The sequence below is a fragment of the Adiantum capillus-veneris genome, chromosome 27 (assembly GCF_014529385.1).
Source record: "Adiantum capillus-veneris isolate H3 chromosome 27, ASM1452938v2, whole genome shotgun sequence".
Taxonomy (NCBI): domain Eukaryota; kingdom Viridiplantae; phylum Streptophyta; class Polypodiopsida; order Polypodiales; family Pteridaceae; genus Adiantum; species Adiantum capillus-veneris.
This window is the reverse complement of record NC_140957.1, coordinates 88,255,067-88,275,090: the sequence shown is the minus strand read 5'-3', so window position 1 is coordinate 88,275,090 and position 20,024 is coordinate 88,255,067. Positions and strand designations below refer to the sequence as shown.

General features: G+C 43.3%; 1 protein-coding gene across 1 annotated transcript; it reads left to right on the top strand.

Annotated features, from left to right (window-relative positions):
• The first annotated feature begins 246 nt into the window (after positions 1-246).
• On the top strand, positions 247-14,432 carry LOC147422351 (cytochrome c oxidase copper chaperone 1-like). The gene is made up of 2 exons (XM_086503119.1): positions 247-554; positions 14,076-14,432. Exons 1-2 carry the CDS (start codon positions 360-362, stop codon positions 14,079-14,081), a joined length of 201 nt encoding a protein of 66 aa, XP_086359245.1. The 5' UTR covers positions 247-359; the 3' UTR covers positions 14,082-14,432.
• Positions 14,433-20,024: the final 5,592 nt, after the last annotated feature.

The following is a 20,024-nucleotide window of genomic DNA, read 5'->3' as shown; positions in this document are numbered from 1 at the left end:
GAGGAAGAGAAAAACGAGAGAAGAAACTTACATATTTTGTTTTTGCAGAGTCCGTCGGTACAGGCGTCGATATACTCATCGAAATGCGCGGTGGAATAAGCCTCGGTACAAGCATTGACAACGTCGGTATCAACGTTGAAAATTAAAACTTTTTAAAATTTGATAAGACCTTGGCCTTTTATAATAGTATAGATATAGATGCACATAGAAGAAATCTCCATTTTCCTTTTACTTACTGTGGTGCACACATAGACTAGATGCATAAAATTGTATAAACCTCGTTTCTTGACCATCACGTTACCATTTTTGCAGTGTGTTCATCTTGTTCAGAGAGTTAGCAGGGCAGCACAGCCTTGACCATGTCTAATTCTGAAGCAGCGCCTTTCACCAAGCAGTCCACTACAGCGCAGGAGTCAAAACCCAAGAAGAAGATTTGCTGTGCTTGTCCTGACACGAAGAGGCTGCGAGATGAGTGCGTTGCAGAGCATGGACCAGAATATTGCGGAAAATGGATTGAAGCACATCTGCGATGCCTTCGTGCTGAGGGTTTCAATGTAAGTGTTTTTTGTGGACTTATTGACTGATTCAATTCTTGCTTGCAAGACAGCAATGGCCATAGTATTGCATTCAATATGTGTCTATGTCAGACGCAGAGAAAAGTGTCGAGTTTTGAGTTCCCTATTCTGGTTTCAGTTCGATGCTTGCAAAACCATTAGTATTGCATTCATTTTGTGTCTCTGTCAGAGGCGGAGGAAGGCATCAAACTTTGAGAACCTGTTCAGTCAATGTTTGCAACAACTTTCTTTGGGCAGCAGCAATGCATTGTCATACTGGCCCATTGGCCTCATATCTTTTGATCCTTTCAAGAGCTTGAAGGTCTTGCATGAATTGTAGCTAAAATAGTCCCAAGGTAGACTTTTCGTAGCTTTTAAAGCTCTGTGTTAGACGTGTGCCTTCTACCATAGTGTTTTATTCTCTTCTTATAGCATGTAGGACCCTTGGTTGCGGGTTTTCCACCAGCTGCCCACTGTCCAGGCTCCACATTGTCACCTTTGTCATTTTCTTTATGTTTCTCAATGTTCGTTATGTGTGCTTTTGCCACTTTTTCGGCAAAATCATTGCAACAACCATTGTAGACAGGAGACATGGAGAGTTGGAGTTCCACTCCTAGAAGCATTGGTCTCTAAGTCAAGACCCCCTTTCGGTACTTCTTTCTATATTCATAATCACATTGTAGATAGGAGACATGGAGAGTTGGAGTTCCACTCCCAGAAGCATTGGCCTCTAAGTCAAGAGAGAACATCACACTGTAGACAGGAGACATGGAGAGTTGGGAGTTCCACTTCAAGAAGCATTGGCCTCTAACTTGAAAGAGAGAACAACACATTGTAGACGGGAGACATGGAGAGTTGGAGTTCCCAAGGTGGAACCATACGTGTTGTACGGTACGTGGAAGTACGTACTGTATGTAGTCCCGTATGGGTAAATTTTTTATGTACGGAAAAATACGTGGCATTGGTAAAAAAGAATAGAAACCACAAAAATAACTGTCAGTTTCAAAGACAAAGCTATAGAATTTGTCAATTTGATGTTTTATAACTTTGATTATGTTTAAATTCTATATACAACAGCTAGAGACTCAAGCGAATACAAACGGCTGAAAAAATTCCCAAATTTTTTATATAAAAAAAATGATGCATGTACGGTACGATCCGTACGTACACAATACGTTGTGTACGGAACGTCCGTACGGATCCGTACCGTATGTGCGTATTGGTCCTACTTGGGAGTTCCACTCCTAGAAGCATTGGCCTCTAAGTCAAGACCCCCTTTCGGTACTTCTTTCTATATTCATAATCACATGCCCGAGTGCCACCATGCACCGACCTATCAAAGAGAACCCCCAAGGCACATATTTAAAGGTCCAAGACTGAAAAGCATCCCTTACAAAAGGTGGTGTCCAAAAGCTCTCCTACTAAACACAATGTGCCCAAAAAGCTTTGTAAGTCCTGTCAATAATATTGCAAAAAAGAAATCAACCCAATCTTCCATGTCTTCACGTTTAAAACGCAACACAATTTGCAATGGATTTCACGGGCAGCAATGCTAGCACTTTGTCGTGTGCTCTCTCTTCTCTATCAATGGCCAAAAAAGGTCAAAGAATGGGTCAGAAGGGTGTGAAAAGGATTTTTTGCCACATGGCCGTGAGTCTCCAAGCCGAGGGAGTGTGTTTGCGATGAAATATCAACACTTTCACCTCATTGTGTGGAAGAGGAAGCAAGGTTTCTACAGGTGGTCCTATGCAGTCCCGACTTGTTCACGTCCTATTTTTTAGTGCGTGGAGGAGTGAATGACGGTTTCTTCTCTTCAAGTTTTCACTTGGGAGGTCTATGGAAGCTCTTAAGGTTTCCATGGATGTATGTGTGCGAGGAATTGAGGGAGGAAGGTGCGGCTTTCTACAAGACTATGTGACCCTGTATCAATGCCGTTATGGTTGAGGCTACACCAAAGAGTCCAATAGAATGGAGTTTGGTGAAGCTTTTGCAATGGTTTGAGGGAGGCCTTTTGTGGTTGGATTTTTTGTGTTTTTGCTGATATTCTTGTAACTTTCGATAGCCATCGAGTGTGATTCCAAGCCTTGATCAACTCGACTCACTACGTAGTGTCTGCGGGTAGGCAAGGGCTTGTAGTTCAAAACGTTTGGAGCTTGAATTGAGTTAGGGGGAGAATTTTCATTGGGCTCTTGAGTGGTTGTGTGTGAAAGGGAATTCCTTGTGTTGTGCCAAGGTGCAAGGGTATGTGAGTGTGTGTATGGTGTCTTTTACTCTCACAACATCTAAGAAGATTGATACAACGTCAATACTGCAAAAGAAAAGGGAGTGCATTGAGCTCCTTTGCCTGGCAGAAAATGTTCTACGGATTTCTTTTTCTGACATTCAAGTCCACGTACATCTGGCAGATGAGATAGAGATTCCAAGTGTTGTAGGTGGTGGCTCCGGTATCTCTTAGGAGCAGATTAGGGAGTGGGTAGGCAAGGGCTTGTAGTTCAAAACGTTTGGAGCTTGAACTGAGTCAGGGAGAGAATTTTCATTGGGCTCTTGAGTGGTTGTGTGTGAGGTAAGGAAAGTAAGGGAATTCCTTGTGTTTTGCTAAGGTACAAGGGTGTGTGAGTGTGTGCATGGTGTCTTTTACTCACACAAACATCTAGAAGATTGATACAAGGTCAATACTGCAAGAGAAAAGGGAGTGCATTTAGCTCCTTTGCCTGGCAGAAAAAGTAGCTGCGTTGGCTGAATTTTTCCACGCTGGTTGTGTTTTAACGCTGCAAGAGTTCTTACGCTGAGGTGTTTTTTACGCTGGCTGGCTGACCTTTATAAGCCTTATAATTTATTTAAGTGACCAACCTGTCCCAAATTTGGGGTGACCTGCCAAAAGAGGTGATTTATTAAAAAAATAACATCACGTAAGCATGGCTGAACATTATTCAACGCAACCAATTGAACGAACCAAGCCTTACAGCGAAAATCTCCAGTGTTGGCCTTCCTGCGAGCAGTTCCTCTGGCCGCACATCGCGCGTCCCGGCTTTTACCTCCTCATGGATGACGACGCGTACGACTTGCCCGTTCCGTACTTGTCGTACGTAGGCGACGTGCTGGAAGAAATCCTTCCCGAAAATCCGTTTTTGCCTTTATCGGCTCCTGCATGAGAACCTCTTCCCGCCCATGAGATTATCATCATTTCCGATTTGCCGGAACCCGACATCATACTTATTCTGGATTCTCCAGAGCCGGAAATTGCAGAGATTCTTGCACCAGTACCTATTCCTGAACCCATCCCAGAGCAGGCAGTTCCGGAAGTACCTGTGGGAATTTCGTCTGCCACATACTCTCTCGAACCTCCTAACCCTCTAGAAAGAGAATACCTGGTGCACATCTCGCAATGCCGTTTCGGGTTCTAGAGGTGGTTAGTTTGGCGGATTACCATTCGGTGCGAGCAGGCAGAGTTGCCACATTACGAGTTCCTTTTGACTCGTTTCCCATTTGTCGCACACCACATTCCGGCTTGTTACGTGGATAATCTCTCCAAGATCCAAACTTCCCACACGTTGGTTTCTTTTCACGTAGAGGAAGTCGTGCTAGATTACACTCCACTGACGCTAGAGCTTGACGAGATCTAGGATTTCACGGAGGACTACTCGGCGTTCGCTGAGTTCTCGGAGCCACTACATACACCGCCTACTTTGCCTACAGGTTGGTTTTTTCTAGCCTCGCCTTGCTACGAGCTGTGTCGCTACGAGCTGTGAGCTCGTCATGTCGGACAGCAAGGATAGGTGGACGGAGCCGCACTCTTGGCCGCTATTCAACAACAATTTGAGGCCCAAGCTTCACGACAGGCCCAACTCGAGTCCATGCTCCAATCCTTGTCAAATGAAGTCAAAGCCCTGATACAGCCGACACCTCAATAGGATGGCAATTCTACATCATCCGTAGGCGGCGAAGATCAAGCCATGCCGGATCCACTTGATGAGGTTAACAATCGTGAACTTAAATATTTATTTTGATTAATCACAGAATCTAATATAAAAAAAGTGGACATAAAACCCCCCGAACCTTATGATGGTCGACGCAATAAGCGGGTGATTGATCAATGGATATTCAAGATGGATAATTATTTTAATAACCTGGACATAACGGAACAAAAAAAAAGTAGCTTTGGTTGCTAGCCTCCTGAAAGACACTGCCTTTCTTTGGTGGCAAAATCGAGTTGCCTTAGGAAAACAAATGCCGACGTGGGCAAAATTTAAGCGCGCAATGTGCAAAGCCTTTGTGCTAGCAAGTGCTGATTTTCATGCGCATTTTGCATTGCGCCACTTAAAGCAAACAGGCTCTGTGGCTGCTTACATATCTCATTTCCAACGACTGAACTTGAAGGTAATGACTATTACTCCCGACGATAAATTGCATTTTTTTGTCGATGGACTTGAGCCCACCCTTCGCGATGATGTACACGAGGCAAACCCCTCTACAGTTGAGGACGCCATTTCATATGTGGGATGTTAGGTGACTTTCGCAAAGACCACTTTTCGCTTTGTCGAGCCGGTGATCGCCCATTTGGTCGCGGATCTTGTGTCCCTTTCGAAACCAGCGTGACGTCTCTTATTTAGGCAACAAATCACATAATGGTTCTAATGTTTCACAATCCCAATCAATTGCAAGTTCCTTATCCCGATCTAGTGTTTGGAGTCCGAGAGCGGAGAATAGTAGACCAAATTTAAAAAATGATTGGTCTAATTTTAATCGACGTTGGCGAGGCTGACAGCCTTTTCGGCAAAATTCTTATCCGGATAGACGTCCGTATGGAAATCAAGCGTCAACTTCTGCCGCTTCTCCACAACAATCCAGTTCACAACCATTTAAAGATGGATTATGTACCCTTTGCGGTGGACCTCATCGTTGGTTCCAATGTGATAAACGGCCTCAACCAGCTTTGTGAGCCTGTGCACAGACCGTGCATGTCTAGGCACTTAGAGTAGCTGCATATCCTTTGGTTGTACACAGCATGATTATCCGTATTACAGTCAGTACCCATCATGAGCATTTTATAGTGCACAGAACCCATTTTCCCTATTTATCCATTTTTCACTTATTATTTAATAAGTGATTTTTGTTGGAAAAAGTGGGTAAGGCAAATTTGCTAAGTTCTATAAAAGAAACCTAGCGCTAGCACTTTCTAGCAACAGAGAGGCAACAAAAGTTCCACCAACTTACAGTGCACCTTCTTAGCAAGACCGGCAGTTGACCTAGCGTTTCCAGCCAACAGGAGATCAAGACCAGCGTTTGGCTACAGTTTCAACCTAGTGTTTTCAACAGTATCAGATCAGCCTTGGCGTTTTTTCAAATTGTAGTTTGCTCTAGTGTTTTGCAGATTCACGACGTCAGATCAGCCCTAGCATCAACGTTTTCAGTTTTTAGCACTTAGACTCCGCAAGATCAGCCCCAAACCTCGCAGATCTCACCTACTCGCAAGTCCATTGCATCTAGACCATTGTACCAGATTTGTGCAATCGATAGCATAGACCTCTCTCGCCATAGAGAAGGGGGCCCTTGGTGTTGGAAAGAAAACACTCTTAGTCTCACAGTTGAAGGAGCACCTCTCGTGGTTTTTCAATGTGACACTAAGATTCCATCTATGTCACTAATCTCTCACTCTCATGTTTTGGACGAGGATAAAACACGTAGTCTCATTCTAGAGAAGCATGACTCAGAACCCAAAGAAGAACAAGAAAAGGAGACTCTCTCGGTCATTCCTTTTCCGAAGCACGACACACATGTTTTGCATGATAGAGATGTGATTGTTCACAAGGATGATGGTTTAGATGATGATTTTTCTAGTGAAGCTAACCTCATTGCAGATACGATCGATCACGCAGAACCGGTCATGGCTCTCGAGTCGAAGTCCAAAGAAACCACTTAGGAAGTATTGTGTGTTTGCATGATTAGTCGACACGCATTGTTCGAGTTTTTCATTCGTGACGGTTTCTTGTATTTTCGTCTCCGTCTTTATATGCTCCCTTTCCACATGCATGCCGTATTGTATGATGCACACTCATGGATGAGCACGGATGTATGCGGATCTTTCTCGAAAAGAAGAAAAGTTTGCATTAAAGGAATTCACATACCATGTCTCTTCCTTGGCATGACATAGTCTTAGAAAGAGCACAAGAAAGATTGTCAATCAATCGTCGGCATTTCCATTGTGATTTGCCACAGTTGATCAATTTAGATCAGAAAGTCAAGTTTCGACCCCATTTTTTGCGTGTGTTTGGTGATCGGTTTGGCACTCTGTCACTTGGTTCATCTCCCTTGCATGCACAGTCATTTAGGAAGCATAGTATTTTTCCAGTCACTCTACATAGAATAAGTATGTTCATGATTTTGTGTTGGAAGTGGTGTCAAGAATTTTCCTCGAAGATTCTTGAAGAAGGTGGACACCTACGTCCATAGCCGAAGTTGGAGCATTGAAGCAACCACAGATCCCTTTGTGTCGCTTTTGGCGTGGCCCAAAGAAGCAAGCATTGCAGACCTTCATGAAGTTCAAGTATCGCACGACCCACGCATCATAGTGGGCCAGCGAAGAGTCCTTTCCAAGATTCCAGACGTTGTTGGCGCTCTCCCTCGACGCCATACAGTTCGGTACCAGTACCTCACTGAAAAGGAGGGGATGTCACGTGCACATCTAACCCTATGTGCATGTGGACAAGCTACTTCAGGTCCATAAGAAGTGTTCTGGCACCTTTGTGAGCCTGTGTGCAGGCCGTGCATGTCCAGGCACTTAGAGCAGTTGCATATCCTCTGGTTGCACACAACATGATCATCAGCATTACAGCCAGTACCCATTATGAGCATTTTACATTGCACAGAACCCATTTTCCCTATTTATCCATTTTTCACTTATTATTTAATAAGTGACTTTTGTTGGAAAACTGGGTAGGGCATGTTTGCTAAGTTCTATAAAAGAAACCTAGCGCTAGTACTTTCTGGCAACAGAGAGGCAACAGAAGCTCCACCAACTTATAGTGCACCTTCTTAGCAAGACCGGCAGTTGACCTAGCGTTTCCAGCTAACAACAGATCATGACCAGCGTTTGGCTACAATTTCAGCCTAGTGTTTTCAGCAGCACCAGATCAGCCCTAGCATTAGCAGATTCCAAATTCAGCCCGGCGTTTTTGCAGATTGTAGTTTGCTCCAGCATTTTGCAGATTCCCGGCGTTAGATCAGCCCTAGCATCAACGTTTTCAGTTTTCAGCACTTAGACTCCGCAAGATCAGCCCCAAACCTCGTAATCTCACCTACCCGCAACAGATCCTTACCGCACGGTTAGATCAGCCAGTGTTTTCAGATTCAGCCGCACTCCGCAGATTTCAGAATCTGCGTTTTCAGCGCATCGTTGTCGCATAGTTGCCATCGTCGTCCTCGCCGACACAGTGTCAGAATTCAACAGTTAGCAGAGTTGCAGATTTCAGCCTCTAGCGTTTTCATATTTCAGCCTGTCTCGTCGTCATAATCGTTGTCGTCAACATCGTCGGCAAGTCCATTGCATCTAGACCATTGTACCAGATTTGTGCAATCAATAGCATAGACCTCTCGCCATAGAGAGGGGGGCCCTTGGAGGAGGGTTTGACAACCGTTTGGTGTCGTATTCTTCTCTCTCTCTCTCTCTCTCTCTCTCTCTCTCTCTGTCTCAGCAGCTTCATTCACAATGTCATTCGCTTTGTTTGTGATCATTTGCACTCTCTCACTAAAGGAACGGAAGGCTCTCCCTTCCGTAAGTAAAAGGAACCCTTGAGCAAAGTTCGGAGCACCCATCTTGAGCAAAGTTCAACATTCACTTCCGCTGCACCTTACACGTAGGCTGTGGTCTGGGGAGCGTTTGGTTGTGCCAGTCCTCTGAACTCGTGGCCCGGACCTTTTTAGGTTATTTGCCGGGGGGGGGGGGGGGTGACGAGGTAGTCATTGAGTAGCTTCATACCGTAGATCGTTTTTCTAGGGGGAGTGCTTAGCGGCGCTGTTCGTTGTGTCACAAAGTGCTGACGTGTCAAGTCACTCAAGAACGGAGCCACCCTTCAGATCCCGACCGAGAGGCCTAAATCCTAAAAAGAAGAAACAGAAGAAGTAAACGTTTCACCAACTTTTGGGACCCCGTCCAATGGGGCGTAGAGGACATAAAGGCATTGCATTGAGTTCAAGTAATATAAAGAAATACCGAAAGGGGCGCCAAGGTTTGGGGCCAGTACTCTCTGGAGTCTGGGGTGGAATTTCGCCACTCCGTGTGGCATGTGCTCTCTCTCTTTCAGTTCAGTTGTTATTGAAGTGCTAAAAGTCTGTTCAGTCTGTTCTTTTCTATTGGCGCGTGATGCCCGTCTTGTGACACTTGTGTCTTGTAACATGCATATGTGAGCATTTGTGTTGCATTGTGATGTGTCTATAACTGAATATTCCTTTTTGGATGAGATATTTCAGGAAAGCCAATGACCCAGGATATCAAGTGGTCCAATCTGGAATGAGACTTCTTATTGGATGAGATACTTCTTGGAAACCAACGACCCAAGATATCAAGAGCTCTATCTGGAATGAGACTCCTTATTGGATGAGATTCTTCTGGGAAGCAAACGACCCAAGAAATCAAGAGCTCCGATTTGGAATGAGAAAACTGATTGTCCCTCGGAATGACTCTCGAAAGAGCTAACTTGAGTTGTTTTGCAGATATGTTATAATCGCAAACGATTACTTTCTTTCAAGTAGGGGGGATGTCACAAACTGCTGACGTGTCAAGTCACTGAAGAACGCAGCCAACCTTCAGATCCCGACCGAGGGGCCTAAACCCTAAGAAGAAGAAGCAGAAGAAGAAGAAGTCCTACCAACTTATGGGACCCCGTCCAATGGGGCCCAGGGGACCTAAAGATTAAAGTGGGACCAACACACACTCACAAAAATGCGCAGCCAGTTGATGACGTGGCAGACTTGTACAGATTTTGGGATTTTGCGTTGACTTGCTGCGGATTTTGCGTTGACTTGTTGATGTGGCAGACATATACAAATTTTTGCGTTTTACGTTGATTGCTGACGTGGCAGATTGGACGGATTTCCACAGTTTGCGTTGGCAGCTTTTGGGCAAGATGCTTTTGAGTTTGAAGCTTTTTATGCAACTGCTTTTCAAGGCCAAGGGCTTTAAATATGTGGAGCGGGCTCATTCTCTAGCACTCTTCCGGGTGAAGGTGCAGAATGCGAGCACCGGCATTGTACTGAGTAAAGAAATACCGAAAGGGGGCGCCAAGGTTTGGGGCCAGATTGCCAGTGCTCTCTTGGGGTGGAATTCCGCCACTCCGTGTCGCATGTGCTCTCTCTCTTTCAGTTCAATTGTTTTGAAGTGCTAAAAGTCTGTTCAGTCTGCTCTTTTCCATTGGCACGTGGTACCCTTCTCGTGACATACAAGTTTCTGCCAAGGGTTTTGAAGGGGTTGGGGGTTAAAAACTTAATCGTCACAACTTATGGAACTTGGCCAAGGTGCCCAAAACCTCTAAAAATAAAGCAAAGGACCCAATTTTACGAAGAGATGATGATGTGGCAATATTGTACGAACGCTCCACGTTTTACACCGAGGCCAAGGGGCGTTAGATTTTCGGGACTACTGCTTTTGGGACTCATTGCTTTTCATGTAACTGCTTTTGGACATACCAGGGGCCTTTATAAGTGTGCCCAGGGCCTCACTCTTGGCAGATTAGATTGGGAGCATCGCCACAGAGAGATGATCCTCGGACATTGTACTTTGTGAAGCATAATAATGAAGAAATACCGAGAAGGGGTGCGAGTCTTTGGGGGCCAATGCATGTGGGTGCAAAACTACGCCATGCCGTATTGATTCTCCTCTTCTCTCTCCCTCTTCGGCTTGGGGTGTCCAAGTCTATTACAGTGGTATCAGAGTTGAGACGATTATTCTTCTACAAAGGACTCGATCCCTTTTCTCGCAACACACATGGATTCCGACAGTGAATCTGGTATGGAGGAGATGGTTATACCTACTCGCTGAGTGAGGAAACCAACGGAGGATCTAACTAGAGTTGGGCTTCTTTTGAGGATTCGGGAGCTGTGTGCGGCCCACTCCCCCCGAGCAACCTCGAAAGGATGGAAGCCCAACGACAACTTCAGGTTGGCATTTGTGCGAACCAGATATGCTCAAATATGCCAAGGATCCACGGTATCTAAAATTTCTGAAGAATCACCCATTTGACGAGATTCATTCGGGATGGCAAGCAGCCATTTATTCACCTCTCAAGTCGGCAATGAGAGAGGAATTCAAGCCGAGTGCAAATAAGCGAAGACTGTACTTGTAGGTTGAGTTTGACATTGCGTAGAGCAACAGGTCAACAAAGTCATGAAGTCTTCGAATAGCTCTCGAAAGAAAAGTCGCGGAGCAGACTACCCTGTCTACCTAGGTCGGAAATATAAAAGCTAGCAGATCCAAGAAGTGTGTACGCTTTGAGGATGATCCCAGTTCATCTTCGTCTTCAGAGAGCTCTAAGAGTTCCTCTTTCTCCGACTCTAGCGAGGACGACGGGAAGCATCGGAAGCGTAGAAAAATCTTGGAAGAGCAAGAAGAACAACAGTGACAAACGATCCAAGAAGAGCAGATCCCGTAAATGTCACGTGACACATCCGACCCTATGTGTCCGTGGTCAAGCTACAACATGACCAGGGTTCAGTTCAGTCAAGTCAGTCTAGGATAGGAAGTGATCTGGCACTTTTGTGAGTTTGTTCGTAGACCGTGCATGTCCAAACACTTAGAGTAGATGCATATCCTCTGGTTGCACACAACATGATCGTCAGCATTCCCATCAGGATCATTTTACAGAGCAGAGAACCTATTTTCCCTATTTTTGACATTTTTCACTTATTATTTTTAAGTGACTTTTGTTGGAAACTAGGCAGGGCAATTTTGCTAATGAAATATATAAAGAAACCAAAGCTAGCACTTTCTGGCAGAAGAGCAGCAGGAGCATTGCTCAACAGGCACCTTCTCAAGCAAGACTACCCCAAGAACTTGGCATTTCCAGCCCAGAAGCCTAGCGTTTTCAGCATGGGAAGCAAGAAACTTTAGCCATCCTCTGCAGCGTTTCCCAAAGCAGCAGAACCAGCGTTTGTAAAGCAAATCAGCCCCTGCACTTGGCGCTTAGCAGCAGCGATTTCAGCCTCAGGTTCAGCGTTTTCCAGCCTGCTGTACCTGGCGTTTTCAGCTCTAAAAGCCAGCGTTTGCAGCCCATTCAGCCTGGCGTTTCTCAGCCCTAAAGCATCAGCGATTCCACCATACAGATCAGCGTTTTCAGCAGGGAAATTCATCAATCAAAAGACCAGCAGAGCAGCGTTTTTCATAGGCAAGTAAGCAAGCGTTTCAAGCATTCAGTTTTCAGCATTAGACTCGTCCTCGTCGGCCACACCGTCGACCTCGACATAGCATCACTTAGATTTGCATCAGCATCTTGTACCAGATTGTGCAATCAATAGTAGATTACTCTCGCCATCGAGAGTGGGGCCCTTAGAGGAGGGTTTGACAACTTCCCGGTGTCGTATTCTCTTCTCTCTCTATCTCTCAAACTCATGCACGTTGATTTACAGTGTCTATTCACTTTGTTTGTGTCCATTGCACTCTCTCACTAAAGGAATGGAAGGCTCTCTCTTCCGTATGTCAAAGGAACCTTGAGCACAGTTCGGAGCACTCATCTTGAGCAAAGTTCAACATTCACTTCCGTTGCACCTTACAGTAAAGGATCTCGGAAACACAGAAAACATTATGACAGTCGTGACTAGGATACGTCGTCCTCGGGCATTTCTGATTCGGATGAGTCAATGTTTGGAACGAGGTGGAGACGAGGCTACCGATTGAATCAGTTTGATCAGCTTGAGCAGAAGGTTGGGAAGACCAAAGACTTTAAAGAGGGTGGGCAAGCACTCAAACTTGATACCTTCTCAAGATATAAAGATACCCACAGAGCTCTTGCTTTCATACAGCAGTTTGACATTGTTTTCTTGGGAGGACGTTTCTCCGAACACTCTAAAGTACGAAGGGCCTCTTTCTATTTGAAAGGCAATGCCTAGACTTGGTGGTTGACCCTTTTTTTGTGAAAGGAAGCACCTACGTCATGGATAAGGTTCAATCTAGTATTCACCTCTACATGGCTCACCGAAGAATATGAAGAGGATGTTATCACAGCATGGTCTGAGGATGATCAAAGAAGACACCTTGGATGATTGTTGCCAAAGTTTATGGGATACCTTTCTACCAGTTCGCCCTTCAAGAAAATAACCTATAAGCCACAAGTTGAGCGGTTTTGTTACGGTTTACCCAAGGAGATTCAGCGATACTGTTTGCAAAAGAAGATTCAGCAACTCATGGGTCACACCAAGCAAGGATTTGGTATGCACGATGGCACATTGACGTACCCAACGTACAATGCCAGTGTCTACTTAATGGGGGCCAAACCAACCCAATGGTAACAAGAAGGGGAAGCAACAAAAGAAAAAACCAACGGGCCCTAGATTGTCAGCAGAGCAGCGAGCTGAATACTACAAAGTGGGAAAATGTTATGGATGCGGGAAGTGAGGGCACGTTCTTACCAAGTGCCCTAACAAAGCGTCCAATGATCAAGCCGAAGACAAGCCAGAGAGTTCCAAAGTAACATAGGAGCGAGCAAAGAAAGGAAAGACAAAGGGTATTGCTAAATGGACTATTTTCTGTTTATTGAAACTAGGATATTTAAATGTGCACACTTGACCTGTAAAAGTTAGGAACTGTAGATCTACTAGAATTGACAAAAGCCATCAAGAATGGATAACTCTGATGTGTCATATGATGGGTGACATTAAGCATCGTGAAGGAGTTGTTCTGTAAGTTCGGTGGAATAGACTCGGAAATGGGTATTCCCGATGCGTCATGTGATGGGTGACGGGAGCATCGGATAGGAAATATTCCATGGGTTCGGGAGGAAATTTGAACTGGAAAAGGGATTACGCGTAAAGACGCGGACACAAGAATAAAAATGGGTTCTCAGAAGCTTTTTCTAAAAAAGTAGGAATTTTTCCAAGTGCTTTCCGGGAAAGCAAATGCTTTCCCACAAGGAAATCTATGTGTGCATTGCATTTGTACATGAGGTTGCATCAGTGACGTTTGGGAAGTGCTGTGTTTAAGCTCACAGATTTTTTATTGAGCTTTTAAACTGGATGCAGCCTCATGCATAGATGCAATGTCCTGCTTTAAAAAACAAGGCAAACATAAGAGGCACCCCCCTTCCTTGCTGAAAACTGCAGCGTTTGCTCTCTCTCTCTCTCTCTCTCTCTTTGGTAAATGCCACAAATTTTTCAGTAGTAATTGCCTGTCACTTTCTGGCCTTAAAGGCTGCTTATTTCTCTCGGATGAAATTTGCTGTTTTACGATCATTGTTTCCCATGAATAGTTGGTGGCTTTTGTACTACAGCTGTTTTCTGCCTTTTTTGTTTTTCTAATGTTTGAAATGGCATGGACAGGTCTAATGAAAGGTCTGCCATTTCCAACATGGATGCAGCCAAATTTTGCACAAAATTTCATTGCACCCAGGATTGATAAGGTGGCAAAGCTAGCTGATTGGCTTTTGAGCAGGGTTTCTAGGTCTAAAGAGGGCCGATAGTTTTCAAGGCCTACTTTGTTTCTTCATTTATCAAACCCATTTAAAGAAAATGGGGCGGGACATTTTGTGTGTTGAGAAGCTTAGAAAAGGTGTACATGTTAATTCCGGGCGCGATATGCCTTATTAATTGATTCGTGCTATGGCAATGGTTCAACTCAGGATATTTTTCTACTGTTATGGAATAGTTATCATGGATATAAACTCGAATGTTTGGCGAGTTGTGCAGAGTGGCTATGGCATAAATCTGGTAAGTTTGAAGGAGACATGATGTCTTAATGTATCTTTAGATTAAAGGAAATGTGGTCGTTTTTTTGCAAGAGTTGTGAATGTCTTACACAATTTCCATATATTCGTGTGTGTTTTTAAAAATATGTCTGAATACATGCAGGCTACTTGCTTTCTGCCTGAAGTTTATGTGTCTAAATGCATCTGCCTTAAATCTCTGCCTGAAACTTTGCACTCGACAGATACACACAAACAAACTTGCATTGTAGGTAGTCGGCACCGGTAGACGTACATTGAGCATTGAATGTGTGCAACGGCGGAACAAATGCTTATGTTTGGACCAGATACTACGTTCACTCTTTTGATTTGACTAAAACCTCTTGGGAGCAATGATAGTACATTTGGCATGCATATTTAATGAAGTGTTCACAGATTCCCTCTCTGGGTGGCTTTTATTATTCAAGTTTGGCTTGCTTGTATAATTGTATTCGTGCTGCCCCATTAGCCTTCAGTTTCTCAACTTTGAACTCCATTAGATATCGTGGTCTATGAAGATCCTGGTTTGCAAGCTCAAGGAAGTGGCTCTAATAGTACTGCACTGCTTGTCTATTCTCGCCATATCCACAAGATAGTTTGTATACTCGGAGATACAAGGTTATTTTGTGCTACACTTTTAGATTCAAAGTTGAACTCTGCAAGCGGAGACAAGTGGGGCGGGAGGCAGTGCTGGCTACGGAAGCAAGAATTAGAAGTTATATACAAAACCATATTGAACAATGAACTTGGATAGGGGCTCCCTGTTTCTATCTACAACTTTTTGTTCCATCCAAGGTTTTATAATGCGTGCATACTACTAGTAGTGAGAGCATGCCTCGCATATTGGTGGTGATCTCACGGTATGAGGACATGAGCTTTCTTTAAAAACCGTCAAGATTCGTGTGTGGGGCTCCTCAATCTTGATGTCTTGATGGGAACAGGATTTGCACTTTCTATTCTACTAATCAGTACATTAAGCTGCTATTTTGTCTTGTTAGCGTAAGGACTTCATAATCTACTAATTATTTCATTCAATACTTGTCATCCGTGAGTGGAGGCTTGTTTATGGGCAACTCTTAATCCATCCATCCTAGGACACTTTCAATAAAAGTCTAGAACTAATGATCATTTAGACTATTTTTTAGTTATTAATTGTGGGCCAAATATGCCAATTGATACTACCGTAAGGTGGATACAGCATTGGAAACATCTCTATACCATTTTTGCCTTAAGTGTCAATGTCACCCATTTTTGCAGCATTGCATTACACACATGTGCTCGCATTGTTCAATTCAAAGTGCATGTGGGTAGCCTTAATCCTCAGCTTTCATTTGAGTCTTAATCGAATCAATATCTGCCATTTTGCTAAAGATGGGATACTTTTGTGTGCCCCACTCAATAAGCACACCAAGTTTCCAAGTCATTGTTAGCGTATACTATCTTTAGTTGTGCAGGGAAAGGAGTTCAAATCACCTAAACAATATTTTTGTTGTTAGGATTTACCCTTTGCTTGTTTTTGTTCTTTTGGACGCGGGGGGAGGGGGGATGGGGATTGTTTGCATGGAGGGGGGATGGGGATTGTTTGCATAATTTTTGGGGGCACTAAGTGGATTCCAATTGGAGAGTAAACACATTTAGCATCTCCCATAGCATGTGCAAGAGTCAAAAGAGGATTTCTAAGTGTGGTGTGTGTTTTGCCACTTGCAAGCTTAGTCAATCATGTGTGTCAACCCTAGATGCCAAGGTCTCTCCTATATACGAAACTCTTATGTACCCTTTTTTATAAGATAAAGTTATGTTGTTTCAATGTATTTTTCCAAGAAGGCTATGTTTTAGTATGAATTATAAACCAATGCAACACCTTATGTGATATGGGCACAGGTACATTTCACAACTAGGAAGAGCATACACAATGTTATGGTTCTAGTTGATATCCAAAAGAGAAATTTATGTCAAGAGCAAAAGAGGTTAATGATCAAACTACCTAAGCACACAGGATGCTTTTGACTTAAAAGACTTCAAGGTTTAAAAATACATTTTTGCCACGTCAATGTGAAAAGATGGGAGATGAGAGAGGACAATTGGTGATGACAACCCAAATATGAGAGAAACACCATGACATGAAGTAATCGAAACCTTTAGTCATTGAGAGATTACTTTGGGTACAACTCGAGTACTTTAAGGTATTAAGAGAGGTATTGCACATTACTTGAGTTGCTAACATGCTACCAAGACAGATGATGTCATAATATGAAATAGGGTGCTTTTGGTACACTTGAAGTCCAAAGACGTACTTTGTATCATCAAAACACGTACTATAAAAGTACCAATGCTACACAAAAAATGAATGTTTTGAGATTGATTTCTCCTTGTGCTCATATTCTTCCAATCTTCAATGGCCTCCTCTTGCATGCTTGAAAGGTACTTCTGCTTAAAGAGGTTATGGAGAACTTGCATCCACATCTAAGGCGAGGGATGATTTCAAACTACAATTCCCATCAAATATGGCATCCCTTGATATACATGTCTCCTTCTTTATTGGATCGTATAGCTTGTAAGCATTGCTCATGCATTTGGTTGGGGCAGAGGGGGGGGGGGGGGGGGGGGGGGGGGGGGGGGGGGGAAGGACCTTAAAATATGTAACCATAGCATGTGAGATCATCAAGAGGGTTTAAAAATCACTTTTGAAAAAAAAAAACTGCAGGTTTTTAAGGAAGAGTGGTCATCTAATTCATGAACATATGTATGTGAAGAGGGGTTATTTAAATGCTACTTGAACACACGTGATACAGAGAGTTTTCTTATAGTGGAGGCTCCGGATACTCATGCAACTATGTGCAACGAAGATGTATCTCCTAGAATTCATATCAAGTTGCTTCCTCTTCTCATCAAGAAAATGTGCAAATGCCAAATATTCAAACACTTTAAGATGATGTACCTTAGGCTTGATTCCATGAAAGGCTTCCCATGCTGTGATGCCCTTCAACATTCTTGTAGGTGACATATTCATATAGTAGCATGAATTATTGATTGCTTCATATAGTAGCATGAATTTGTGATTGTTTTAGCTCAAAAAAAATCACCAAGTTCTTTGTCTTTGAGTATGCACCTAGTTTTCTCAAATAGTTTCCTGTTTAACCTCGTGGCTATAGCTGCAAGTAAGTTTCCTTCTTATGCCCTGCTGAAAAAGATATTTATTGAATCCTTTGGATAAGTATTCCTCTTGATTGACAAGCCTTAGAGCTTTGAGTCTTATACTTGTTATCTTTTCAACGATGACATGAAAATTCATGAAAACATGAAATACGAGTCACCCTTGGAATACATGAAGAAAATCCAAATGTATCTAAAGAAACTTTGTGTGCCCATCAAAATGAGAGAGTGTGGGTTGATTCAAACACATCTCATGGAAGAAATCAATTGTCCCAAGACACCTAGTTTCACCTCTTGGAAACTTGCTTCTAGATTGTTTCCGAAGAAGACACACTTCACATATTTTTCCACTCCTTTGTAATGATGGAATGCCAAACACCATGCTATCATGTAACATGCACTTTCTATTGAAACTCAAATGCCCATACCTCTTGTATCTTGACTTTGCTGTTGAAAGAGACGATGGATATCAGGGCCTTGTTAAGAGCTAATTATCTTGAAGGGAGATTATGACCACTTTATGAGTGTTGGAATTAGGGTTGCAGGAAAACACACACAGCTTGGAGAAGACAAAGGAAGCTCAAGGCACACAACAGAGAGTGTATTACTTAGTGTGCAATGGAAAGATAGATAGCCCTAGAATGATGGGCGTATATACAATGCACGGGGTTAAAACCTACTAGTGAGGGAAACAATGCCCCAGCGGTCCTAAGTGTGTTCACACACATCACTACCACATGTATATGGTAACAAATCCCCCCTAGAGTGATGCAGTGAACAAGAGCTGGCACATGAGTTAAGGGAAGTACCATGCCCTGAGGACATGATGAGTCCACAAAGGGGAGTAAGCCCAAAGCTTTGAGCTTCTCATGAGACAATGCCTTTGTGAAAAGATCTGCAAGGTTGTCTCTGTGTGTTGTCACATTAGCCAAGCTCATCTCTTGTGCTGAGAGCCTTTCCCTGACATAGTGGTAATGCACCTCAATGTGCTTTGTGCGAGCATGAAAAAGTGGATTCCTCACAATTGCCAATGCACTCTGACTGTCACTGTAGATAGTGTTGGCAGTGTCCTGTCCAACACTCAAATCAGCCATAAGACGTCTGAGCCATACACACTCAACCGTAGCTGCTGTGAAGATTGCCATGTACTCAGCGTCACAACTAGAAGTGGCCACAGTAGGTTGCTTCTTACTCAATCATGATATACATGAACTGCCAAGCATGAAACAAAAACCACTTGTGGACACTCGCGTGTCAAAACAACCAGCCCAATCTGAGTCCAAAAAAGCATGTAAGTCTGGCGGCAATGATCCCCCCTTGGGATAAAACAAGCCAAGATGTAAAGTTCCACTCAAATAGCAAAAAATCCTCTTGACAGCCTGCCAATGCTGACCCTGTGCTATGCATAAATCTGCTAACCTGTGAGACTGTAAACTGAATATCCGGCCTCGTGTTGCATACATAAATGAGGCATCCAGAAAAAATATGGTAAAGAGTGACATCTGCAAGATCACCAGCATCATGAAGACACAATTTCAAACCTGTTTCCATGGGAGTGGCAATAGGTTTTCGATCCGTCCAAACTTACATAGCAATGTTTCTATGTAACTTTTTTGACACCAAGCAATACCACCATCACACTGCTTAAATTGTATACCAAAGTAATGATGCAACAGCCCCAAATATTTTATCTTGAAGGTAGCATTCAAATCAGCCTTAAATTTAGCAATATGTCTCTCATTTGGTCTAGTGATCAACAAATCATCTACATAAAGAACCACAATAAGAAGTACATCACCCTCACGCTTTAAATACAATGTGTTTTTTGTTGGACTATTACGAAAGCCTCGTTTGACCAAATGAGTGTCAATTTTCTCATACCAAGCATGAGGAGATTGCTTCCACCCATACAAAGATTTGTTACATTTGCACACCTTATCCTCTTGTCCTTTCTTAACAAAACCGAGAGGTTGCGTTACATACACTTCCTCAAATATGTCACCATTCAAGAAAGCAATAACAATGTCTGATTGATGTACATCCCAGCCAAAATGAGCTGCCAATGCACATAGAAAATGCATAGTAGTCATAAGACAAGTAGGAGAAAAAGACTCTTCAAAATTTATGTCTTTTTGTTGTGCATAACCCTTTGCAACAAGTCGAGCCTTATAGCGATCAATCTCACCATTCGGCTTGCGTTTCAACTTGTAAACCCACTTTGTACCAATGGCTTTTTTGCCAGGAGACAAATCACATAAAGTCCATGTGTCATTTTCGATAAGTGCATCATATTCTGATTGCATGACAGCCATCCAATTTTTTGAATATTGTGTTTCATCAAAAGACAGAGGTTCCTCAACATCATGTAAGCTAGACACAGCCAAAGCATAACAAT

What these genes read in the sequence shown, in the direction of transcription:
- LOC147422351 (XM_086503119.1), top strand. Translation starts at nt 360, where the DNA reads ATGTCTAATTCTGAAGCAGCGCCTTTCACCAAGCAGTCCACTACAGCG.